This window comes from Hippocampus zosterae, chromosome 3, assembly GCF_025434085.1.
Source record: "Hippocampus zosterae strain Florida chromosome 3, ASM2543408v3, whole genome shotgun sequence".
NCBI lineage: Eukaryota > Metazoa > Chordata > Actinopteri > Syngnathiformes > Syngnathidae > Hippocampus > Hippocampus zosterae.
The window spans coordinates 5,094,620-5,121,704 of record NC_067453.1 but is presented as its reverse complement, the minus strand read 5'-3'; the positions used below and the strand labels follow the sequence as shown (position 1 = coordinate 5,121,704).

The window sequence follows — 27,085 nt, the reverse complement described above, 5'->3', positions numbered from 1 at the left end:
CCGGCGAACATAAGATGCGCATGCATGTTACTACTATATGTCAATAATCAAGCAATGTTATTAACGCATTGAAAAAAAGGTGAACTTAGTGACTATGGCTGGCGGAGGCGATGGTCAAATTGCATTGTTAATGAATGCTGTCGTTGTTGCTACTTTGACAGGTGTGTTTTCCTTTTAAGCAACGCATGTTTGTTGCAATGCGAAATTACATTTTTCAGAAACGTTACTTAGCTTCCGCGCAAATAACAGCATGATGGTCATTCTGGAGTGGGGAGTTGTAGTCCCCGAGCCCGCTGCTCATTACGACTGCACAATTTCCAAACCTTGACGAGTGAACCTGCTTGTCGCATTTTTCATGTGGCTGGTTTTCTGCTGCCGTAGAAAAGTATTATGACCACCACTTCCTTGCGTTTCACAGTAGCTGCGGAAGTTGACATTATTTCAACAACAAACCTTGACGCTTTTCATTATCTGGGAGAACTGGACTCTGACGGACCTGTTTGTCAATAGAAAAAGTACCTGCTTTCTCTGCCTGAGCAGTTCATTCCACCCCTTAAAAACATTTTAGCCCACTCCATGTGAATATTGTCACCGTGGTTCTTAAAAGATGGTCACCTTTCCTGGCAAAAAAATTGGAAATATTGAAATATCAAATATACTTTTTTATCACTCATATATATTTTTGGATCAATGCAGGTGTGCTTATTGCTAAGTGATGGTTTATTTTTTTGGACTCAGAACAGAGATGTGCAAGTCAAGTATAATGCTACTAGAAAAGCACAGCAAAAATGAAATGCAAATTTAAATACCTCGTCTTTCACATGAATGATTTGGCAAACTTGTATAATTTTATCGGGCGGCCCGGTATTCGAGTGGTTAGGATGTCGACTTCACAGTGCTGAGGTACCAGGTTCAAATCCAGCTTCGGCCTTCCTGCGTAGAGTTTGCATGTTTTCCCCGTGCTTCTGTGGGTTTTCTCCGGGTCCTCCATTTTCCTCCGACATTCCAAAAACATGCATGGCAGACTGATTGAACATTCAAAATTGTCCTGAGATGTGAGTGTGAATGGTTGTTCATTTCTGTGTGCCCTGCAATTGGCTGGCAACCGGTTCAGGGTGTCCCCCGCCTATTGCCCAAAGACATCTGGGATAGGCTCCAGCACCCCCCGCAACCCTAGTTGAGGATAAAGCAATTCGGAAAATGAATGAATGAATGACTGAATATATTTTTATAAACACACACACACACAATTGTGTCGTACCACCATAACTTCACTGTCAGCCCAAATTTCTTCAAGGAATGAGATGAAATAAATGCTTTTTTTAATATAAAATATAACGAGTTTTAAATTGACGAATCATGTCATTGGCCTTTGTACCATCCTGCGGTTTTTAGGTTAAAACCTTCCCGAGCTAATGACTTAAACCAGATGTAAAGGCCAGAAGAGGTCTAAGATTAGATAATGTTTTGTCGTGTGAATAAAAACTGAACATGTGAAAAAAGTAACGCTTTAATTCAGTCATATTTTCATAGAAGTTCATATTCATCTCATTCAATTGGAGTTGATAACTAATTAAACATTTTGACTTGTACTGTTTTACGTGTTCACTAAAACAACGTCACAAAATAACTGTCTTTAGAGAGATAATCATCCCCGCTGAGCAAACCACAAACGTGGAATTAATTAAGCTCCTACACAGCGTATGTCAGCAACGACGAGTGGCCTACAAGCTTAAAAGTAGATGAATATACCCATCCATTTTCCGATCCACTTATCGTCACAAAGGTCGGAGGGGGTGCTGGAGCTTATCCCAACCATTTTCGGGGAGTAGGCGGGGGACACCCTGAACCGGTTGCCAGCCAATTGCAGGGCACACAGAGATGAACAACCATCCACGCTCACACTCGCACCTACGGACAATTTGAAGTGTCCCAACAGCCTGTCATGCATGTTTTTGGAATGTGGGAGGAAACCGGAGTACACGAAGAAAACCCACGCAGGCCAGAGGAGACAATGCAAACTCCACAAAGGGAGGTCAGAGCTGGAATTGAACCCGGTACCTCTGCGCTATGAGGTCGATGCGCTAACCACTGGACCACCGGGCCGTTAGATTAATATAGTATAAAATATTTATAATTTCATGTTATTTGAGAGTGGTTTGGTGGGTGGTTAACACATCCCGGAGGTGTTTTGACTTTACTTTATTGTTGGTCTCTCACAGCAACGTACAAAGGGAGTTTGTGCTGGTTTGTTGACAAGTGGATCAATTTAAAGTTGGTCGAGAGCAAGGGTCGGCAACCCAAAATGTTGAAAGAGACAAATTGGACCAAAAAACAAATATTTCTGGAGCCACAAAAAAATTATAAGCCTTACAATGAAGGCAACACATGTTGTATGTATCTGTATTAACCTACTATCAAAATGACCGAATTGGTTACAAATATACAATGAGCCTTCATGATTAAATATTTTTTTTCCCCTGCAGTGCATCCTGTAGAAAATTAAGCACCACGTGAGCTACTCTGTTGTATAATGCCGCCACAAGTGTAACTTCATTACAATATTAATGAATTATGTTTCATTGCTTTGATGAAATTAAAGAAATGAAATCCAGTTTTGGATGCCAAGGAAGTCGGTGCAAGGGTAAAACAGAGCAGCATCCTCTTCTTGTTTGACACGCAACTGTCCTCGGACCTGAGCAACTAAACAAGATAATATCCCTAAGGGTCATTTGAAATACCGGTGTATATACTGTCAAAAATCAGAAAGCACTCTACAAAAACGGCCACTTTGTTACTAAATATATGCGCATGACAGGATTGTGTTCTACCGTATTTTCACGACTATTCGACGCATCGTACTAATGGCCGCAGTCTCATTAATGCGCGACATTTCTGTATTTTACACATACACAGGACGCATCGTACGAATAGCCGCAGTTTTACAGTGGTAAAACATACGCCAGCTTAAACATACGGCATGCATGCGCGCACTCTAACACGTTAGCTTGAAGCATACGGTAGCATGCCAAGACATACAGATAAGATAAAAACACGTTTTTAAAAAGGCAACGAAAGCAGAACTGAGTTCGGGTGTATTTTATTTAGCCATCGTACAATGTTCTCACGTTTTCGATCAATCATCACCCAGAAATCCATCAAAGTCCTCATCCTCTGTATCAGAAGCAGAGGACTGCACATCTCAGTTGTCATTGAATGCATCACATGCTAGTGTGAGTTGCTACGCATTGCCGAGCGGAAAGAAGGAGTAGCAACAGCAAAGTCAACATTCCTCTCGTGTGAAGCTTTCCCACATTTGAAAGTAAAGAACAGAGCGAAACATGGTGGCAGCGCGTGTGCGTGTAGAAAGAATTGAACAATTGTGCAAGTACCGTAATCCATCAAAAACGCAGCGTTCCCTCTCGTTGTTGCGTATTGTGGCGTAACTCGCCAAGCGCTGCCTCTCACTCTTTGTAAAGTTGTGTTTGCCATCGATCATTGTTCCCATGCTGTTCGCAACTTGACTTTGAACGCCCGGTTGATGCCAATGTCCAGCGGTTGGAGTTCTTTAGTCAAGCCTCCGGGAATAACGGCAAGCTCAGAGTTCATTTGCTTGACTTGATTTTTCACCGCTGCTGTGAGATGGTCACGCATGCCAAAAGCATAACCGGTGGCTTTAAGTTTTAACTGAGCTTTGTAGGCATGTCTCTTTGTCGAATTTATTTTCAGGGGTTCTTAGAAACCAAAACCGGAGTTGTTTTGCAACAATGCACATTGCCACACGCTATACAAGTGTTGGTACTGGTTTGAGGCGTCCACGTACACGCCCACCCTTCACCATTGGCGGACTAGCTTGTCTGTCCTCTCTCTCCCTCTCTCCCTCTCTCTCTCTCTCTCTCTCTCTCTCTCTCTCTCCCTCTCACTATATGTATATATACACGCCCACCCTTCCCTGATTGGCCGACTTCTTTCACAGTCACTTCCGCCTTTTCTCTATATAAACGGCGTGTCGGCTGTCAGTCAGATTTTGGAACTCAGCGCATATAAAGGACGCTCCGCACCATAAGGCGTCCTGTCTATTTTGGAGAAAATTTAAGACTTTTAATGGCGCCTTATAGTCGTGAAAATACGGTAATCCTTTTAATGTAACTTCTATTCTAATGTTCATCACTGGTCAGCTTCTGAACATTGGGCATGTAAGTTGTACGTTTAATTTTGAAGCAAGAAGGCCAGGTCTAATCTGTGAGGCAAGTGCAATATTTTGATTTGATGTACTGTAGTTCATGTTTGACGCTTTTTTTTTTTTTTTAAACACTAGCCACATGACTGGCATCCCACCCTGCTAATAGAAACGTGTGTCACAGGCTGTGACGCAAATCTAGTTCGACAGAAATGTTGAAATTTAATTTATTCTGCACATTTTTATAGCATTGGAAAACATTGAGAATGTTTGTGTCATATGGCGGCCTGGTAGTCCAGTGGTTAGCACGTTGACTTCACAGTGCGGAGGTGCTGGATTCAAGTCCAGCTCCGACCTCCCTGTGTGGAGTTTGCATGTTGACATCACAGTGCGGAGGTGCTGGATTCAAGTCCAGCGCCGACCTCCCTGTGTGGAGTTTGCATGTTCTCCCCAGGCCTGCGTGGATTTTCTCCGGGTACTCCGGTTTCCTCCCACATTCCAAAAACATGCATGGCAGGCTGATTGAGCACTCTAAATTGTCCCTAGATGTGAGTGTGGGCATTGATGGTTGTTCGTCTCTGTGTGCCCTGCGATTGGCTGGCATCTGGTTCAGGGTGTACCCCGCCTACTGCCCGAAGACAGCTGGGATAGGCTCCAGCACCCCCTGCGACTCTAGTGAGGATAAAGCGGTTCGGAAAATGAATGAATGAATGTTTGTGTCATGTCTGTTCTCCTACAGAAACCTCATTGAAACAAAAAATATATTTCCCTCCCCCATCTTTTTCCATTTTCAAGCATTTTTGAAAAAGCTCCAGGGAGCCACTAAGGCAACGCTAAAGAGCCGCATGCGGCTCTAGAGCCGCGGGTTGCGGACCACCGGTCTAGAGGGATAATCCGTGCAGGAAATAGATGGATGAATAGTTGTAAGAACACCCTGGGTTCTAAGTTATTTTAAATGAAAGGTTGACGCTGCGTTGTCGTTAGCGCGTATGATTTCCACAAAATGAATTTCTGGCTTGAAAGCACTTTGGACAACATATGGTGTAGAAAAACTGCACTTCATTGACCACTTACTATTATGATTTTATGGGGGAAACGGGGGGGGGGGGGGGGACTATGATGTGTGTTTCGTCAAACGTGTAATTAGAAGCCCACTCGAACTGATTCAAGATTCGGTAGTTAAAATGTAAGCAAACATCGATTGCGAATTTGGGCTACGAGTCCAGTTTATACTAGAGAGACTCTTAATGCAAGCCACAAAATAAGTCTAAAATTAGTGACACTATTACCGAACACCGCGATATGAGGAGATTGGAGTAGCCACCAACCCTTGTCGGTATGTCACCCAATTTTTTTTTTTAAATATTAAAATAGAACATATAATTGAATAGAGATTTGGAACATGAACAAAAGTCAGCCCTTGTTTGTTGTTTTTATTGTCGCACACAGGTCATTTTAAGAAGAATTAAGTCTCATTACAATTTTTAGCAATATGGTTTGGATTGGATTGGATAAACTTTATTGTCAAATGTACTGTATGTGTAACATGCAGCACAGATGAAATTTCTTCCCTCTCAATATAAAAGAAAGATAATGGAAAACATGTCGTTCAATAAAACGCAAACATTTTTAGGCCTCTGAAAGGCATTTAAGGGCCTTGTCAACAGCGCAGCATTGTAGGTTGCAAATCAACAGCGCAGCATTGTAGGTTTCAAATTATCGTAGAAAAACTGAGTGTGCACTTTCGTAATGCCACATGCACACCAAATCCGAGCATTTCTAGCAGTGCGATTCAATTAAAAATCAATGCAGTTCATACGGTGGGGTGCAGATGTGTGCGTGGCATGGCAGATGATGTGTTTAGAGCGGTTTAAAGTGTACACGCGCACCAAAACTCCGCTCATATCGTCTTTTCGCCAAAGTTAAATGAATTTTACTCTCTTCGTCTCGCAGCAGCCAATCAGGCCTCAGGATGTACTACGTCACACACGGTGTCCTGTACACTCGGTGGGATTTGTGAACCATAGCACAAAGATGGTAAACAACATTTTGCTAACACGATCCCGATAAAATTGCAATAAAATATGCACTCCAATGACGGGCATATCACCACTTTGCCGAAACAAGACAAAAAATTTGGTTTGGTCACATTGATGCATCTGGTGGGTCACCCGGCAATCTCCACAAAAGGGAAATGTTACATTTAAATTGTGACAAATTACTCAGGTTGTCTTTTACTATTGCCGCTTACAGGTGGTGTACTGCTGAATTTGCGCCGCTGTTGTGATCGTCCATTTTGCTGACTAACCCGGACGTGCTGACTAACCTGGAATGGGCCTCGCATATCACACCCCAGAACTGCCTTTTTTTTAACCTGAGCTCTGGTGTCTGGACTACCATCAGAATAGGTAGGTAGATGAAGGTTGATGGAACAAATATGACACACAGGTAAAGTAATTGTAGTATTTTGTTATTCAATATTGTCTTTTTCTTCAAACATACTGTACCTAGACACAAAACAAAACTGTATGGCATAAAACTGAATCATAAATAACAAAAGTATTTTTGTTTGTCAAGGTGACCTTAATCAATGATAGTTGAACACAATTTAGTCAGCTATTTTACACCCAGAAGCAGAAAATGTCAGCCTCTTATTTTGCATGATACGAGTGCTTTCATTGTAAAGGCGTTTATTTAATCTTTGTATTGACCAGATGTTTTGAAACACTTCTGATACTCAATTTGAATGAATATCAAGTTTTATAAAGGATCGTCGGAGATAGGCACTCAGAAATAATGACAAGACACTTCTGGCTACCAACAATAGGCACTTTATTGGTCCCACACAGAAATGATAACACAGTTCAAACAAGTTGTATGAAGCTAAAGAACTCTTACTGTATGCCATTAGGGTGGAGAGCCAACACCCTCAGCAGAGTGAGCTTCAATACGAACTGGGCGTTCGTACGCTAACCCACAGCAGACTGCTGAGGAGCATCGCTCCCCTCCTTTTATCCTCTAAAGTGTGTGCATCGGGAGGGGTGAGTGGCCATTCTCATCCCTCCCTACACCACACTGTTTGTTGTGTAACCAAGTGGCATTTTTCACAATCAAGTTTCGACAATTCAAGCAAAGCAGACTATGAAGGCGTCAAAGCAGGCTCAAGAGTTTATCTCTGAAGTCGTCAAAGTAGCATTGATCACAATCAAGTTTCGACAATTCAAGCAAAGCAGACTATGAAGTCGTCAAAGCAGGCTCCAGAGTCCATCGCTGAAGTTGCTTAGGCAAGCAAGTTACCAAGTCATGCAATCATCTCAAAGCAGGTTCAAGAGTTTTTCACTGAGAAGCTGTACATTGATTAAAGAAAACATCACAAAATATCTTAATATACCATTCCACTCTTGGTGTTTACCTTAATCAATTTATATAACAATAAAAACTATCAATTAGTTCTTCGGGCCAAGTCATTCTTAGCACTTCTCTCCAAACCATATCCAATAACATTGTGATTTTCATTTTCATTCAGTAATATAATACTTGTTTTATTTTCTTATTAAGTTCTTTCCGAATTCTTCGTACATAAAAAACAAGATCCTACATTACACAGTGTTAGCACGCATATAGCAATTAGCGCAATGATCAAGGGCGGCACAAAAACGGTACGCGCGGTTGAAGACATTCCCGAAAAAATATCCCACCATGATGAGCCGAAGCCTGCTGTACCATTTTAGCAGCATGCACTACATTCCCCTTTACCACAATGGTTGACACCATGAGACTGGAGATGTTAGACGTATGTGACTTAATGAGGTTTTGTATGTCCGTAGAACTTTCCAATGCGCATTTGAAACGTTCCAGAGACACTTTCCAGGGGGAGTGAAGCACTTCCCACTGCACCGTAGTTAACCTACGGGACTCGGTGTAATTGGTCAAACGATACGTCATGTGTCTCCAGTGCCACAGATGTACATTACCAAGGCATCCTACAAAAGGAACCGAAGGTACCTCCGAGTTATTTCGAGATGTAGCCACACAGTGAGTGTGCGGTCCAACCTGCCACATCATCTCTCTGATTGGCTCCCTTGTCCAGTCGCAAAGTACGGCCTCTGAGTCGGTTAAACACGGGTTCGAGTACGCATGTTGCAGTCTGCAAGCCAGCCCTTGATCAGTCATGTCACACAATCTTGATTTAAAGGTCATATTCGTTTTTGGTTCAAACCAGTCTCCTTCCATGTGGAGAAACCAGTAACTATCCTGTGTTATGACGGGCAAAACCTGATAATTACACACCGTCTTTGTAGTTGTCACTTTATACTGAGTCCAATACCCGGTACATTTGTTTTTGTCACTTTGTTATCAGCCGCATTTGCAAATCCCAATACAGTCCCCGTTCCTCCTAACAAGGTGTCATACCACGCTCTTTTTCTTCGTCCACATTTCGGAATTGGTGGAAAGTGGATTGTCCAGTATATTTTTGTTTCGATCGTTGCCGCAGCGAGGTGTGTACAAGTATCCAGAATAGGGGGCAGGTGGGTCAAATTCAAAATCGGTGGTAGGTCCCTAGGAATCACTTTCACCGGCCATAAGAACGGTAAACCCCCCGAGGGCGTTGTACCATCTCCGACGAGGAAGTTCTCTTCTGCCACGATTGTCCATTCTGTTCCTTGATGATCCACGTCACACTTGGAACTTCTTCCTAGTGCATACAATTGATACCATTCCCAGTTTTCCAAACCAAACACCTCAGTGTCTAGTTTGCATGATGTTTTCGAGAAGGCAGTAACCGTCACTACGCTTCCTCTGATCACCACAGGAACGTTGCGTTCGCACACCACTATAGGTTGATTACAAGTGATGTTCACCAAGTTCGCCGAGAGGGCATCGTATCGTTCTATCTTGAAGATAGGTCCCTTCCTGCAGGTTTGGCCCTCGGTCGAACCCCGAGGGCTGGACCATGGCACCAACGGCAAGGAGGCAGATGACCCAGCAGACGACACCTCCAGTGTCGCGGCACCCAATGAGGTCCATGGTCTCGTCCGGTTTTAGCAGGTCTCCCGATCAGCAACTCCCACCAAGGCATTAATTCTCCAAGCTGTAACAAATTTGGTTAAACACTAAATAACAAGAAAAAACATGATTAGTTCTCTCGCATAGTCATTCCAGCCAGAATGTTCATTCCAATTATCCACTCGGGGATAGGTGTCACAACGACCTCAAATTTTTGTATCGGCATCTTTCCGATTTTCAATGGGAGGACAACTGCTTTTCCTTTCACCACTTGTCCTCCCAATCCCCTTAAAGGAATTCTTTCACCCTTCATTTTGTCAGGGTTTCCATGAATCAATGAGGCCTCCGCTCCTGTGTCAATGAGTGCCATCACTTTTTGTACCGAATTGTTCCAATAAATTTCAAGTTGGACGTGGGGTCGGATATCCCCTACTGACCAACGGAGGACGATTTGACTCTGGCTGGTTGACTGAGTTTGGCCTTCATCCTAGCTGAGGAGATTAAAAGTACGTGATTTCCTGTCCTTATTCTTTCCCGTGTTTTTAGGCTTTGCTCGCCCCTTCTTTACTGCTGCGACATAGCTGGGACCTCTGACATCTACCAGCATGTCTTCATCTGAATCTGTACTTTCTTCTTCATCCTCTTCCTCTCTGGAGGTTTCAAGGGGAGGGGCTGTTGGTCGCACTCCCGGCGATACCATCTCTTTTAAGAGAATCGCTAGTTGTGCAATGTCTGATTTTCTTTCATTTTTGTTGGTTCCCATACTCAAACAACTGACTTTCAATCCGCGTTGTTTACATTTCGCGGCTAGGGCACTAGTGGGTAGCCCGTGCCGGGACTCCCGCTGCTATCAGTGCCCTCCACATTTCTCGTCGGTTCCCTCCCCCTTCAGATGACTTTGAGTTTGTCTTTTTCTGACCTATAATTCTTTGGTTCAGGTCGGGGAGGGCGTGTTGCGTCTCCCAAACTCGCCAATTCCATTAGGCGCGTTTTAACATCACTGAAACTGTTCTCAGCTGCTCCTAGCAAGATGGTGAGTACTGCTGATCTGTAATGAGAAGGAGCATCTCTAATCATCGCATCCCGCACCACTTTTGGTATGGGCGAATCATCAATAAAAGCATGGCCTGCTCGTGAAATTGCCTCGCGGGTGCACAATCTTCCCATGCGATGTATCCCATCGCGCATAGTCGACCATTGGCCTTTGACCTCAGGCCAGTCATGCCAAGTGGGATACACCGCCTGTGCAGCCATTGCATACAGGGTAAACAGTGTCATTCGGTCTGCGTCTCGCAATCCTCGGCCCAATGCTCGATATTCAGTGTTCAAGCGCGAGTCATTGTTAAGGCCACCGAAGCGCAAATAATCCCCTGCATCAAGCCCTACAGAGTCTGCCCCTTCCTCATATATTCGCCTTATCCAGCCGTCGGTGGGCTCTCCTTGTTTCTGTCTGTATTTTGCTGTTAAGTGAGCGATTTCTTCTTGTGAGAAATCCTCCATTGTTATGGTTGTTCGCGGCGGTGGCTGTGGTTGTTCTATCATTTGCATGACTACCACCACATTATTCCGATCTCTTTCTTCCCGATAAATAGGAGGAATAACCTGCCTTTCTTCCCATCTGCGGGTGATGGGTTGTATTTTTACCTGGTTCAAATTTGGATACAACTGCTGAGGTTTCTTCTCGCCGTCGTATGTCATTTCTCCATCGCCATCTCCCCACAAGTCTCCGCTCCACCCTTCTGGTTCCCAACTCTCGGGCAACTCCATGGTAAAAGAGCGGACCTGTTTCGGGTGAGCTTGGCATGGTTTTTTGTTACCTTTTTCTCGTACCAATTGAGAAATGTAAGAAACTGATTTTTCTAACATTCCTTGCGCTTTTTCTCTGTCTGATTCAAGCGTTTTAATTTTTTCCTCCAATTCGGTTATCTTTTTATCTTTTAATAACTCTGATGCACATTCTTTATCCAAAGCCTTTTATCTTTCTTTCCAAGCTTCGGCACAAATCCACAACAACTCACGAATCCCCTTCAGCGGGGCTTTCTCTTTTATCTCCACCTTGCTGAGTATATCCTTAATCAGCGGTGGAGAAGCCAAAGGAAATGCTCCCATCCACGGCTTGGGGCGTCCCCCGTACCGTCTAAGGAGTTTCCCTATTTCCCTAAACTCATTGCTTTCCCATCCGGAAACGCAATCCTCCTTAGGAGACACTTCCTCTCATTTCACTGTTTCTCTAACAAAACAATCCTCCTTAGGAGACTCTTCCTCTCCTTTCACAGTTTTTCTAACAAAACAACAAGCCATTTCTGAATGTATTCTCCAGTGATCCTGCCGACAACGCCAAAAATGTTTTGAAACACTTCTGATACTCAATTTGAATGAATATCAAGTTTTATAAAGGATCGTCAGAGATAGGCACTCAGAAATAACGACAAGACACTTCTGGCTACCAACAATAGGCACTTTATTGGTCCCACACAGAAATGATAACACAGTTCAAACAAGTTGTATGAAGCTAAAGAACTCTTACTGTATGCCATTAGGGTGGAGAGCCAACACCCTCAGCAGAGTGAGCTTCAATACGAGCTGGGCGTTCGTACGCTAACCCACAGCAGACTCTGCTGAGGATCATCGCTCCCCTCCTTTTATCCTCTAAAGTGTGTGCATCGGGAGGGGTGAGTGGCCATTGTCATCCCTCCCTACGCCACACTGTTTGTTGTGTAACCAAGTGGCATTGATCACAATCAAGTTTCGACAATTCAAGCAAAGCAGACTATGAAGTCGTCAAAGCAGGCTCCAGAGTCCATCTCTGAAGTTGCTTAGGCAAGCAAGTTACCAAGTCATGCAATCATCTCAAAGCAGGTTCAAGAGTTTTTCACTGAGAAGATATACATTGATTAAAGAAAACATCACAAAATAAACCAGATTATTTTACTTTTTTGTGGTTGCAAATTCAGCCTTTCTTCTCCTTGTTCTTATTTTCCACAGCTAAAAAAAATCAACATAAATAGATACTGACCAATACGAAATACTTTTCAGTCATCATGCCCAGCCCTACTTTGACACCAATTGATGTTGTAACGATAAAAGAAGCAAAGAAATAGGTTTGAAAGAATTAAAAAAAATGGGTCTACTCATGTTGGAGTATAGGGCAGTGTATGACCAAGTGTATTTGCAACTCAGCCATATTTTCCATCTAGTCTTGAATGGTGATATTACAACTTACAACTACAGTTGTCCAGAGGTGGGCATTCCTTCCGTCCTGGACGACTATATTTGTTGTTTTTGTTTAAAGGCACGTACTAAGCAAGGACAGAAGTGGGTTTTCGTCCGTCCCTTTAACTAATTCAATGCCAAAAACTAAACACACGTTTGCAAAAATCCAATCATTTAGTGCCAAGATGTATACATCAGTTCTTGGTGTTTTGGTATTAAAACATTAATGAAGGGTTTTGCGCACCTCCTCACGCAGTATTGAGGTTGTGGGAACGGTTTCAGGAAGACAAATCACCAGTAAATAGCAGGAGTGGCTTTCATCAGGTCTTGGTCCACACAATGTGTGAGTAGTTGTGGGAGTGGTATGGTGATCCTACATCGTGAGAACACCATACCAGTGAGAACATGGATAAATACCGGCAGCTAACTCAGAGCTTTAAAAAAATAATAGTAAAGATGTCCAAGTCCCATCGTCATCCTTCAGGACCATGTGCACGCACACAAAGTCCAAACTTCATGAAAACTTAGTGCATAGATCATGCATCAGTGCAGGTTTTATCTTGCAATGAACTTTTTTTTTTTTGCATTCAAAGTGACCTTTGTTTGTGTTGGTTTTGTCATTATCATTAGGAAGGCTTTTTTTGGGTATTTGAGGTATCACAAATACGAAAGACATAGCATAGTGGAAGCTCTGCTTGAAATACTATCTTATATGAAGTAGTGTATTGGTAGATTACACAGACAACACAGACCGTGCGTGTCTGTCAGTCGTTACCGAAATGGGCGTCCGCAGTTGACCCAGTTTGGGACAATTAATTTAGTCAATGCCAGCCCTTTTTCTCAAATTGGGAGAGCCCATGCCAGCCATTTTGACAAATTTTTGAAGGCCGACAGAAAATTGAGTTCTCTCGCCTCTTTCAAAAGGGGGGGGCAAACCATTAAATCTCTACCTTTTACCATTCTTTAGTAAACAGCTTTTTTACATTTCAGGATGGAGTGACTTCACTTTGCTTCAAGCAGACAAGAGGAGGGGCACTCATCCTCTGTCCCAAAAAGTTTTAACACATCGCCTGTCAGTCTTATTCATGTGCAAGTTGTTACTTTCATCTTTCTACAATAATAATAATAGCCTAATGCATTTTATTTGAAGGCGCCTTTCTTGCCATTCAAGGACACCATGCAATGTTACATTACATGAGTAAAATGGCAATGAGAATTTTTTTTTTAATTGGGACAGGACAAAATGGCAGGTTGAGTATTAGGCAGTTTTAAACAGGGGTGTTTTGAGTTGTGATATGAATTGAGTGAAAGTCTCTCCTGCCATCATTCTGCCACTGTCTTATCGCTGCAAAGCCTGCGGTGATACTTTGCCATGTAAGCAATCGGGGCGGGAATCAGGTGCAAACTGCCCTGAGATGTCAAACTTTCTGATGTGATGTCATTCGCACAATGTCCTTTGAAAATTGGACATTAAGACGGCACAAAGTGCGAGGGCAAATTAAGAGCTGTTAAAGGTGCAATCAGATCAGTCGTTTTGGCTGCCGCTGCTCAACCCGTATTGTTTTGTGTTTTTTGTTATTGTAAAGTGTCCTTGGGTGTCTTGAAAGGCGCTTATAAATAAAATGTATTCTTCTTCTTATTATTATTCTTTGTTTCGGCTCTGAGTTTTAATCTGTTCCAAACAGGACATAAATAAAATCCCATTTGTCTCTCTCTCTTAGGACAAATATGTTTTGGAAATTTGACCTCCACGCTACATCCCACATTGACACTCTGCTGGAGAGGGACGATGTAAGACTAACCGATGTAATGGATGAAGAGGATGTTCTGCAAGAGTGCAAAGCCCAAAACCACAAACTGGTTGACTTCCTTTTGAGACCAGATTGCATGGAAGAGCTTGTCACCTTCATTACGCAGGAACCGAGCGCTGATGTTGAGGAAAACATTAAATACAAGTAAGTTTAAAGTCTGTAAGCTGTACTGGATTCGGAATTAATTTAATTGAAGAATGTACTGTTATTTTTTTGTGGGGTGGGGGGTCAACACTTTTTTTTAACCTTTTTTAAAAAAAATTATAAAACAAAATACAGTATTTTCACGACTATTCGACACACCGTACTAATGGCCGCAGTCTCATTAATGGGTGACATTTCTGTATTTTACACATACACAGGACGCACCGTACTAATGGCCGCAGTTTTACAGTGGTAAAACATACGCTTAAACATACGGCATACATGCATGCTAACACGTTCGCTAACACTTGGAGCACACACTGAAGCTCGAAGCTAAAACACGTTTTTAAAAAGGCAACGAAAGCAGAACTGAGTTCGGGTGTATTTTATTTACTCACGTTTTTTGCTCAATCATCACTCAGAAAGCCATCAAAGTCGTCATCTTCTGTGTCTGAATTAAACAATTGTGCAAGTATCGGTAATCCAACCAAACCGCCGGGTTCTCTCTCGTTGTCAGAGTCACTCTCGTCGTCATGTGGCTCCACAGAAATGATGCCGGCTTTGCCAAAAGCTCGAACAACTGTATTAGCAGATACGTTCGTCCAAGCAGCTACAATCCATTCACAGATTGTGGCGTAAGTAGCCCAGCGCTGCCTCCCACTCTTCGTGAAGCTGTGTTCACCATCGATCATCCATTTTTCCCATGCCGCTCGCAACTTCACTTTGAACGCCCGGTTGATGTCGATGTCCAGCGGTTGGAGTTCTTTAGTCAAGCCTCCGGGAATGACGGCAAGCTCGGAGTTCATTTGCTTGACTTTGTTTTTCACCGCTGGTGTGAGATGGGCACGCATGGAGTCACAAATCACGAGTGACGGTGAGGCATGGAAAAAGCCATCCGGTCTCTCAACATACACCTCACTTAGCCACTCTCTCATCTTCTCCTCGTCCATCCAGCCCTTTTGGTTTGCTTTCACGATGACGCCGGCTGGAAACTTTTCTTTCGGCAGCGTCTTTCGCTTGAAAATCACCATAGGTGGCAGTTTCTCTCCATTGGCATGACAACCAAGAACGACAGTAAAAGCTGACTTCTCGTGCCCCGTTGTGCGTATCGCAACCGTGCTGGTCCCCTTCTTCTCCACAGTGTGGTTCACCGGGATGTCGAAAGTCAGCGGGACCTCGTCCATGTTGGTAATGTCGTTAGGCTGGATGCGTTTGTCGACAATCTTTTTACTGCAGTAGGTGCGGAAAACGGCCAGCCTTTCTTTGTAGTCCGCTGGAAGTTGCTGAGCCACGGTCGTCTTCACTCTCACGGATAGATGGCGCCGTTTCATAAAGCGAAAGCACCAAGATGGACCTCCTTGAAAATGTTCAATTTTCAATTCTTCGGCTAACGTTTTCGCCCTTAGTCGAATGGTGACCGTGGAGACGCTTCTGCCGGCTGCTCTTTGATCAAGAATCCACCGCTCCAGTTGGTCTTCCAACTCGGGCCTCCTCGCCTTATTTCCACGGAAACTCCGCTTCGTCTTTTTGACTTGGCGAAGCTCGTTCTCCTGCTTCCTCCATTTGCGAACCATGGATTCGTTGACATTAAATTCTCTGGCGGCTGCTCGATTCCCATGTTTCACTGCATAACCGATGGCTTGGAGTTTGAATTGCGCTTCGTAGGCGTGTCTCTTTGTGGAATTCATTTTCGGGGGTTCTTGGAAACCAAAACCGAAGTTGTTTTGCAATAATGCACATACTCACATTTTATACAGGTGCTGGTACCTGCTAGAGGCGTGCCTTTAGCGGCCACTTACACGCCCACCCTTCACTCACGTCCACCTCTCTTCATATATTTACATATATGTGCACGGACGCGCTTCACTGATTGGCCGACCTCTTCTCCGCATGCGTGCGTGTCGTCACTCACGTACACATTTTCTCTCTCTCCATAATTTACATATAAATGCGCGGACGCACTTCACTGATTGGCCGACCTCTTCTCCGCATGCGTGCGTGTCGTCACTCACGTACACATTTTTTCTCTCTCCATAATTTACATATAAGTGCGCAGACGCACTTCACTGGTTGGCCGACCTCTTCTCCGCATGCGTGCGTGTCGTCACTCACGTACACATTTTCTCTCTCTCCATAATTTACATATAAGTGCGCGGACGCGCTTCACTGATTGGCCGACCTCACTTCCGCCTTTTCTCCATATAAACAGCGTGTCGGGTCTCAGCCAGATTTTGGAACTCAGCTCATATAAAAGACGCATCGCATTATAAGGTGTCCTGTCCATTTTGGAGAAAATTTTAGACTTTTAATAGCGCCTTGTAGTTGTGAAAATACGGTAGTTGTTTTCCCCCTCAGCAGTTTATATTGCTTGTGTCCTAAACTTGTCAACCTATGTGGCATACAGTATATGCACGATTTTGCTTACAGTTGCACGAACGAACGTGTGTGGAAGCAGCACCTTTGTTTAATGATATGTTTACTGATGGCGGTACGTGATTGACTTGTGAGCACATCTGGTGAGCACATCTGCCTCGCAGTGCAGAGGTGCAGAATTCGATTCCGGCTCCGGCCTTCCTGTGTGGAGTTAGCAGGTTCTCCCCGTGCCTGTGTGGCTTTTCTCTGGGTACTCTGGTTTCCAGAAACATGGATGGCAGGTTAATGGAACACTCTAAATAGTCCCTAGTTGTGAGTGTGAGCACGAACTGTTGTTCGTCTCTGTGTGCCCTGCGATTGGCTGGCAACCGGTTCATGGTATCCCCCCCCCCCCCCCCCAACTGCTTGCTGTAAGCTGGGATAGACTGGATAAATGGATGGATGTCTAGTGACAGTTTTTTTTTGTTACACATTTATCCCAAATGGAATACATTAGTGGGGCTGAATTGTAGAATAATTCAAACATTTTATTGAAATGTTTTTACACATTTTTGCTCACCGAATATTTTATTGATACATAATTGGCAATTTAAAAAAATGTTTCATTAAAATATTTAAGAGTTGTAAGGCCACTAATCTCCTAGTTTTGCTGATTTCTTTTTTTTGTTTGTCGCTTTCTGTTTTCATTGAAGGTGGAAGAAAATTTATTGTAAATTTATTTTAGCAAATGGCCCGGCACACTTGCAAACAGCAATTACGGATGATACTTTGGTTGTTGTAGATGTACTTCTCGATACAATCGAACACAATCCGTCTGGTCAGCTTCTAATTTGTGGTACTGTCATTTCAAAGAACATTGAAGTTTTTTTTTTAACATACCACTTGATAATTAAAATGGACATAGTCACATAAGAGTTTTCCCCGGGCTTGATAAATTGCCATTTAGCTGTGTGTTTGTTTACATACATCAACAGCGTGCAGTCAGTTTTCTGATGACTGTAGTTGTACAACCACAGAAAGTTGAGTGGCATAAATGGAATTGGCTCCAAACTAGAGCTGTCAAACGATTAAAATATTTAATCTAATTAAAAATGCAACTGTCATAATTAACTCAAATGAACAAAAAAAATAATCGTGATTACTCACACATTGTTTTATCGTTTCTGAATTTCCTTTTACATTTTTGCTGTTGCATTCTGGGACTTCCGGGTAGAGTGAACGCTGGTGCGTTTTGGCTGCCGCTGCTCTCCCACAAACCTTTGTGTTTTACGGTGTTTTTACGCTCGATTGTTTTACTGTTTCGCATGGAATCACGATCATCATCTCACGGTCATTCCACCCAGCCCCCATTCACGCCTGCCTCGCACTCTCAACTATCTTCGACTGTTTCGTCCCGGCGTCTCAGCGTCCTACCTGTCAACCTGTCGCTCCTCCATCGACCTGTCAAGGGTCTGCTCCAGTACTCGTTGGCCGAGCTCCTTCGGCTCCGCTTCCAATGGCTGGGCCCTCCTCCTGCTCTACACCGGCTCCTGGACATCGTTCGCTTTCCTTCCCGGAAATATATTCATCGTGGGTCTCGTCGGGGCTTCTGCCTCAACCGATCCAACACCATCATCTCATTCTGTCTCCCTCCCGTCGGCCATACAGAAACGCCGGCCGATCCATCAACCATCGTGCGTTAGCCGGCTTGGCTAGGTCGGCTAACGGCCCCCGCAGCAGCGAGACTGCCGTCAACTTCGGGCTACTTAACATCCGTTCGCTTACTGGGAAGGGTAATCTCATTCAAGATATCCTCACGGACCGTAAGCTTGACATTCTTTGCTTGAATGAAACCTGGCAAACTCCCCACAGTTGAACGATTCCACTCCCCCGGGATTTGTTTACATTTCCAAGCCCCGCGATTCTGGTCGCGGAGGAGGTCTCGGGAAGTACTTCCGGTTTCTCTCCCGCCACTTTCCTCCTTTGAATGCCTTGCCTGTCAAATATCCGGACCCATCCCCACGATTATTGCCACAGTGTACCGCTCCCCCAAACCCCACCGCGACTTTTTAAATGAAGTAATAATAATAATAATAATGCATTTTATTTAAAAGCGCCTTTCATGCCACCCAAGGACACTGTACAAACAATAAGAAAATACAATGTAAAAATTTGTAAACGAGATGTTATATAAAAACAGGACATAAAATCATAAAAATATAGGAAATGGAAGAGCTATGTGTTGTAGGCAATCCTGAACAGGTGTGTTTTTAGTCGGGACTTGAAAGTGGAAAGAGGTGTGCAGTTTTGGAGGTCCGGAGGTAGGTTGTTCCAGAGCTTTGGAGCAGCGTGACTGAAGGCTCTGGCTCCCATGGTGATCAGTCGGGCAGGGGGCACTGACAGGCGGAGGGAGGACGAGGATCTGAGGGAGCGAGAGGGGATATGCACCTGGAGAAGGTCAGATAGGTAAGGAGGGGCCAGGTTGTGGATGGCCATATATGTATATAGAAGCAGTTTGTAGTTGATTCGATGTTGAACAGGGAGCCAGTGGAGCTGTTGGAGAACGGGGGTGATGTGCTGGTGGGAAGATGTTTTTGTGATGATACGAGCAGAGGCGTTCTGAACCAGCTGGATTTTATGAAGGGACTTTTGAGGTAGACCGAAGAGGAGAGCGTTGCAGTAATCAAGGCGGGATGTGACAAGACTGTGGACAAGGATAGCAGTGGTGCGGGGGGTGAGGGAAGGGCGAAGTCTGGTAATATTGCGGAGGTGGAAATAAGCAGTGCGGATGATGGTGTTGATATGTGAGTGGAAGGTGAGCATACTATCCAGGATGACACCCAGACTCTTAACCTGGGGGCAGGGGGACACGAGTGAACTGTCAATGTTGAAGGAAAAACTGTTTACTTTGGATAAAGTGGATTTGGTGCCAAGAAGGAGGACTTCAGTTTCATTAGCATTTAATTTAAGAAAGTTTGTTGTGAACCATGTTTTGAGTTCGGAGAGGCAAGAGGTGAGGGAGGGGGGTGGGAGTATGGAGTTTGGCTTGCAGGAGAGGTAGAGCTGGGTGTCATCAGCAAAGCAGTGAAAGTGGATGTTAAATTTGCGGAGGATATGGCCAAGAGGCAGGAGGTAGATGATGAAGAGAAGTGGACCTAGGACAGATCCCTGTGGTACACCTGTGGTGACTGGGGAGGCCTTTGAGGTGTATGATTTGAGCTGGACAAACTGTGTGCGGCCAGTGAGGTAGGAGTGGAACCAACTGAGGGGAGTGTGGGAGAGGCCAATGGAGGAGAGTCTATTGAGGAGGATAGGGTGAGAGATTGTGTCAAAGGCAGCGCTCAAGTCTAAGAGGATGAGGATGGAGACTAAACCGGATTCAGATGCTATGAGGAGATCATTTACAATACGGATTAGGGCAGGCGGGTGCGGAAACCGGACTGAAAGGGTTCATGGAGAGAGTGAAGGGACAGGTGGGAGTGGAGTTGAGCAGCAACAGTTTTTTCAAGGATTTTTGAGATATTTTTGAGGTAAATGGGGCGGAGGTTATCAAAGTTGTTGGGGTCAGAGCCATGTTTTTTCAGTGTGGGGGTGATAGCAGCGGTTTTGAGGAGTGATGGGACAATACCAGAAGAGAGTGAGGAGTGGATAATAGCAGATATGTGAGGAAGCACAGAAGGAAGGCAGGATTTAACAAGGGATGAAGGGAGGGCATCAAGCTGGCAAGTGGTGGGCTTGGATTTGAGTATGAGGTCGGATAATTCATTGTTGGTAGAACAAAACTGGAGAAAACATGACAAGGAGAAGAAGTTTCAGATGGGGCGGGGGGAGCAGGCAGGTTGTGATGGAGTTGGTGATGGATCTTGAGGACAGAAGTGTCTACTGTCCTCACCCATCTCTCCTCTCTGTCACCAAATGTAATAATCCTGGGAGATTTTAATATACATATGGACAACACTGCTCTTCCTCTCACCATTGACTTCACTTCTTCAATTAACAGTCTTGGTTTTAATCAATTTGTAGATTTTCCCACACACATCAAAGGTCACAACCTGGATCTGATCTGCTGCTCTGGTATTTTCCCCCTCCAACTGTACTGCTGATGAACTTCCAATAACGGACCACTTCCTTATCTCATTCAACATTACACTCCAACTCTCAACTGCCAAATCACCCCGGACCATTGTTTACCGTAATATTAAAGACATTAACGTTGACTCTCTCACTGCATGGCTGACCACCCTGACTCCGGACATTGACTCCACTCCTGATGATTTGGTTTTCCAATATAACTCTGGTCTCACCAGCATCCTCAATACGCTCGCCCCTGTCAAGTCCCGCTCTGTCCTTTTTACTCGGTCTGCCCCTTGGTTCACCCCTCATCTACGTTCCTTGAAATCCCAAACCCGGCAGCTTGAGAGACTTTATAGGAAAACCGGCCTCACTGCTCACAAGGACATCTATGCAGCTCAACTATCCCTCTACAAGGATTCCATCTCTCAAGCAAAATCACATTACTACTCCGGACTCATCTGCTCCAATGCTGGAAATAATAAGACTCTCTTTTCCCTTTGGAACAGAATCACTCAACCTCCTGACTCCCTACCACCTCACTTTTACTCTCGTGACACCTGCAACGCACTTCAACTCAAATCAACAGAATCCACCAGCATCTGGGCTCCTCTGTACCTTTCCCCTCATCTGACCCTCTTACCCCTTGCAAACTGTTCTCTTCTTTTGAACTCCCCCATCTCTCATTAATTTCAGACCTCATCATTAAATCCAAGACTTCCTCCTGTCAGCTTGATCCCCTCCCCACAGTTCTGGTCAAATCCTGCCTACCCTCTCTGCTTCCCTTCATCTCAGCCATTATCCGTTCCTCTCTGTCGACTGGAATTGTTCCTGTGCTCTTCAAAAGTGCAGCTGTCACCCCAATCCTGAAAAAAACTGGTTCAGATCCCAATGACTTCAATAACCTAGGCCCCATTTCCCATCTTCCCTTCATCTCGAAAATTCTGGAGAAAACTGTCGCCTCTCAGCTCCACTCCCACCTCACCAACAATAGTCTTTATGAACAATTCCAGTCCGGCTTCCGTCCCCGTCACAGTACTGAAACAGCCCTCATAAAAATCACAAACGATCTTCTCATGGCAGCAGACTCTGGCCTTATCTCCATCCTCATCCTCCTTGACCTGAGTGCAGCCTTCCGATCCTGGGCAATCGGCCCCCGTCAGGGACTTGCCCCCCCCTCCCGGGTCGCACACCCGGCACGAATCCCGTTGGTGTCTCGCAAGGTTCCCCGCCAACATTTCCTTCCCACACCTTCCGCAAGCTACCCTTCTCCCTCCGCGCCCACCCTTCGACACAATCTCTCACCCCATCCTCCTCAATAGACTCTCTACCATAGGCATCACCAACACCCCTCTACATTGGTTCCACTCATATCTCACTGGCCGCTCTCAGTTCATTCAACTTGATTCTTTTACTTCACAATCCCTCCCCGTTTCTTCTGGTGTTCCCCAGGGTTCTGTCCTCGGTCCGCTCCTCTTCATTGTCTACCTCCTTCCACTCTGAAACATTTTCCGCAAATTTGGCTTACACTTTCACTGCTTTGCGGATGACACCCAGCTCTATCTCTCCAGCAAACCCGACGCTTCTCTCCCACCCTCGTCCCTCTCTCACTGTCTCTCAGAAATCAAATCTTGGTTCACCCACAATTTTCTCAAGCTAAACAGCAATAAAACTGAACTCCTACTCGTCGGTACCAAATCCACTCTAAACAAAGCCGACAGTTTCTCCCTCACAATTGATAATGCCACTATATCTCCTTCCCCCTAGGTGAAGAGTCTGGGTGTCATCCTTGACAGTTCACTATCCTTTCACTCCCACATCAATAACATTACCCGGTCCGCTCATTTCCACCTTCACAATATAAACCGCCTCCGTCCCTCACTCACTCCGCACACCACCGCTATCCTTCTTCACAGTCTCGTCACTTCCCGTATTGACTACTGCAACTCACTCCTCTTCGGTGTCCATCAAAAATTCCTCCATAAACTTCAACTTGTTCAGAATTCAGCAGCCCGGATCATCACGAGAACCCCCTCCTTCCATCATATCACCCCCATCCTCCGACAGCTCCACTGGCTTCCTGTCAAACTTAGAATCAACTTCAAAATACTTCTCTATACATTCAAAGCCATCCATAACCTTGCGCCCCCCTATCTGTCAGATCGTCTTCAAATATCCATTCCCTCTCGCTCACTCAGGTCCTCATCCTCCCTCCACCTTTTTCTACCCTCTGCCCGTCTCAGTACAATGGGGTGCAGAGCCTTCAGTCGCTCTGCCCCCAAACTCTGGAACTCACTTCCTCCCAACATTCGTAATATTGACTCTCTTTACTTATTCAAAACCCAGCTCAAAATCCACCTATTCAGACTTGACTACCCGCCTTAAATCTTTCTTTCTTTATTATTTTATCTGTGTTTTACTATTGGTCTTGGCTGTACAGTGTCCTTGAGTGTTGTGAAAGGCGCTTACAAATGTGATTTATTATTATTATTATTATTATTTATTTTTTGTCCTATTTTTCCCCATTTTAATGCTCTCGTCAACTTGGAATCGTGAATCAGTTTTCTATGTACCAAATGCAAATATTTACTGAAATAATTTCAATTTTCAATTTTACATGAACATTTTTCACTTGGAGCAGTTGTTCACACATAATCTCTCACACAATATTAAGTTTGCTTTGAACACAGCAGTCTGTTTCTGTATGTTTGTTGGAGAATAACGAGACCCTGGACACCAATGTTGATGTGCCGCAGTATTCAAAACTGCCGGCCGTACAAACAAGCGCAAGCACTTCCCCCGTGCTGCTGGGGCAAACCATTCTTAAAGAGGGGGGTTTCACTCCCCCTAACACAGTCAGGCTATGTTGATTATGTTGGTCCTTCTTGCGCGGAAGTTTCTCTACGGTTTTTGTGTCCACCTCATTTCAGATGACTACACTTGGTTCAATGACAACACTGGAGACGTTTTATTTTCGCTAGGTCGCTACAACAGCAGCGCACTGTCACTGTCAGACGAACACAGAGAAGCTCCACCCGCTCTATTTATATGGACACGGAACGCTTTACTGTTCAGATAAAGAATTCAAAGGATATTTTTCAAACAAAGAATTCCGAAGTCGCTCGGGGGCTAAAGAAATGTGGGCACCCAGTTTCTTCAAAGGAGGTCATAAAACACAATGGAGGCTCGCCTGTTGCACAACAGTTTACCTCACGGATAGTGTGACTCGATTTATTGCAAGAGAGATATAAGCTCGTCAGCACTGTGGAGAAATCAGCGTTTAAAGAAATGCTGAAGATGGGTCGTATGAATTGCCTTAAAAAATATTTCGCACACGGCCATTCCAGCCTTGTCCAACCAGGTTAAATCGGACATGCCGAAGGAGATAAGACATCTCATGCGATGCCCTACATCTCATGCCATGTCATATAACCATAGATGTGTGATTGTATGAAATCCTGAAAGCGCTAGGATTTGTTTCAATGCATTTTTTGGCTGAACAGAGCCCAAATCTGTTTTATTTATAGTTTTCATTTATCTAATACTAGCTGGTTCGCCGCCCTCCGGGCGGCTCATCAGCTAGTTCCTGCGGAAGGCTGGTAAGGTGGTGGTTCGCCGCCCTCCGGGCGGCTCATCAGCTAGTTCCTGCGGCGCAGTGGCGGCGCAGTGGCGGCGCAGTGGCGGCGCAGCAGCGCGGTGAAGTAGGTACGTTTTGAAAAGGGACAGACGGAAGGACAGACCGCGTGCGGGACGACGCGCAATATATATATAGATTATCTGTATTTCCTGCTCTATCATACCAGTTCTAAACTTTCGGATATATTTTTTTAACCGTACTCCATTTTTTGGTATATGTGTTTTCAGGGCATGCCTTGACTTATTTTACTGTCAAAATTGACCCTGTTCATTGTTATTTTTTTTTTGTTTGTGTGTGTTTTTTTACTTTAAAAAAAAAAAACAGGTATCCCAACATTTCGTGTGAGCTGCTCACGTCAGATGTGGGCCAAATTAACGACAGATTAGTGGAAGATGAAAAACTGCTGGTGAAATTGTACGGCTTTCTTCAGAACCAGCCACCTCTTAATCCACTTCTGGCCAGCTTCTTCTCTAAGGTCTTGTCTATTCTTATAGGACGCAAACCTGAACAGGTGAGCATTTGGGAAAATGATGAGATGGGTGTTGTGACAGAGCGTCGGGGCCCAACTAAATGTGATGTTTTTTTTGTGTGTTTAGATCGTGGAGTTTCTCCGGAAGAGGGAGGATTTTGTAGACCTGATGATCAAACACATAGGGACCTCAGCCATCATGGACCTGCTTCTCAGAATGCTCACCTGCATTGAACCACAGCTGTTGCGACAGGATGTCCTTAATGTGGGTATTAGGATTGTCCAGTGATGATCCTGTGTTTACTTGAATGAAACGAGACTCACGGTCCACATCGTCTTTGATGCTCTGAAATTGAAAAGTAAACTTGCTGGTTGAATGAAAAATAAGGCTGGATGACAATTCAAGACCAACTATAATATATATATATATATATATATATATATATATATATATATATATATATATATATATATATATATATATATATATAGCGGCTGGATAGCTCAGTTGGTAAGGCATCGGTTTGGCATACGGGAGACGGTGGTTCGAATCCCGCTTGGGGCAAAAATGAGCACATAACACCATCCAGTGTGGGTCCTTGGGCAAGATCCTTCACGCTAATGCCTACCTCATACAATGATGAGAGACAAGAAAACGAATGACATGCCGGCTCAGACGTCGCCCGGCCAAACAAGGTCTGCGTCAGGTGCTGGGGAACCAGAGCACCTTGATGAAAAATGGGCTACTGGAACAAAGCGGAGATGGGCGAGATGCGATAACATGGCTCTGTTGGAATGCTACTACTCAAGCAACCCTAGTCAGAGGGGTTACATGCAGAGAATGTGGGCTAAATGGTTACTTCGAAACCCACAGTCACGGTTGACCACAAAACAACTAGTAGCTCAGTGTTCCAACATCCACAAACGGCAACTGCTGTCACAACTTGAGATTGATGAGGTACAACGCAGGTTCCATGGTGAAGGGCCCAAGGCTGTCAGATCAGAGGAGGAGGTCATACAAGAGATTGAGAGGCAAGCCCCAATGAATGCAAATGATGAGATTGGGTGGCCAGCCCCAATGAATGAAATGCTGAGCGAGGCAGCAACTGACCTGAAAGCGAAGATCATGGCGAGAATGAAAGCTGGGCAACCTAGAAACCGATTACAACGACTATTTGAAGTACCATCTGAAAGTCTCATAGAAAGTGTGAATGCAGCACTGAGGGCGATCCCTACCGTAACGATCACAGAAACCAATGAGCTGATATACGCTTCAGCATCAGTGATCCTGGAGACTCTGGGCTATAAGAGCAACCATGAGATACGTTACCCACCATGGAAAAGACGGTTGGAGGCGAAGATCAAGGCGGCCCGGAAAGATGTGAGTCAATTGACGGAGGCCCAGAGAGGTGTGATGAAAAGGCCGATATCCGAGAAGTACATCCAGATGACCATACCTGAAGCACTCGAAACTGCCAAACAAAGGCTCCAAGCCTTGTCCAGTCGCCTAAAGCGGTACACGAAAGAGAATGATGCCAGACGAATAAACAGGCTGTTCGCAACACAACCTGCGAAAGTGTACGCTCAGTGGCAGGGTCCTAACAACAGAGCTGACCCACCAAGACTGGAAACTGAAAGGTACTGGAAAGGCATATGGGAGAAGGAGATTGCACATAACAGCAGTGCACAATGGCTGGTGACCCTGAGAGAGGAGCACAGGGACCTCCCTGAACAGAACCCAGTTACCATAACAGTGGCAGACATACAGGAACGAGTCTCAGATATGAAGAACTGGACAGCACCAGGCCCGGACATGGTCCACACCTACTGGCTAAAGAAACTCACAGCACTCCATGAGCGCCTAGCAGTACAAATGAACCAGCTGCTGAAGGATGGGACTCACCCAGAATGGCTAACCGAAGGGCGAACGATCCTGATCATGAAGGATCCCTCGAAGGGTGCAGCCCCATCCAACTATCGGCCAATAACCTGTCTCTCCACAACATGGAAGCTCATGTCAGGAATCATTGCGGCTAAGATAAGTGGACACATGGATCAATACATGAGCGAAGCACAGAAGGGCATTGGTAGAGATACCAGAGGAGCCAAACATCAGCTCCTGGTTGACAGAACAGTCGCACAAGACTGCAGGTCCCGACGTACCAACCTGTGCACAGCCTGGATTGATTACAAGAAAGCCT

At 44.7% G+C, this 27,085-nt stretch overlaps 1 protein-coding gene and 1 long non-coding RNA gene across 8 annotated transcripts in view; one reads left to right on the top strand and one right to left on the bottom strand.

Moving 5' to 3' along the window:
* The window catches only part of ppp6r3 (protein phosphatase 6, regulatory subunit 3), an 83,985-nt gene that overhangs the window by 261 nt on the left and 56,639 nt on the right, over nucleotides 1–27,085 (top strand). For 6 of the 7 annotated variants that reach the window (XM_052060849.1, XM_052060848.1, XM_052060851.1 and 3 more), the window contains exons 2-5: nucleotides 6,434–6,588; nucleotides 14,122–14,355; nucleotides 24,740–24,926; nucleotides 25,012–25,149. In XM_052060849.1, the coding sequence (XP_051916809.1) occupies nucleotides 14,129–14,355; nucleotides 24,740–24,926; nucleotides 25,012–25,149 (552 nt within the window). In that variant the 5' untranslated portion in view covers nucleotides 6,434–6,588; nucleotides 14,122–14,128. The remainder of the gene's footprint in view (nucleotides 1–6,433; nucleotides 6,589–14,121; nucleotides 14,356–24,739; nucleotides 24,927–25,011; nucleotides 25,150–27,085) is intronic. The other variant, XM_052060846.1, reaches the window with a different exon arrangement.
* Nucleotides 8,282–12,467, bottom strand: LOC127597792 (uncharacterized). The gene is made up of 2 exons (XR_007961756.1): nucleotides 11,715–12,467; nucleotides 8,282–9,272 (listed from the first exon to the last, which is right to left on the bottom strand). It is a non-coding gene; the product is annotated as an uncharacterized LOC127597792 (long non-coding RNA).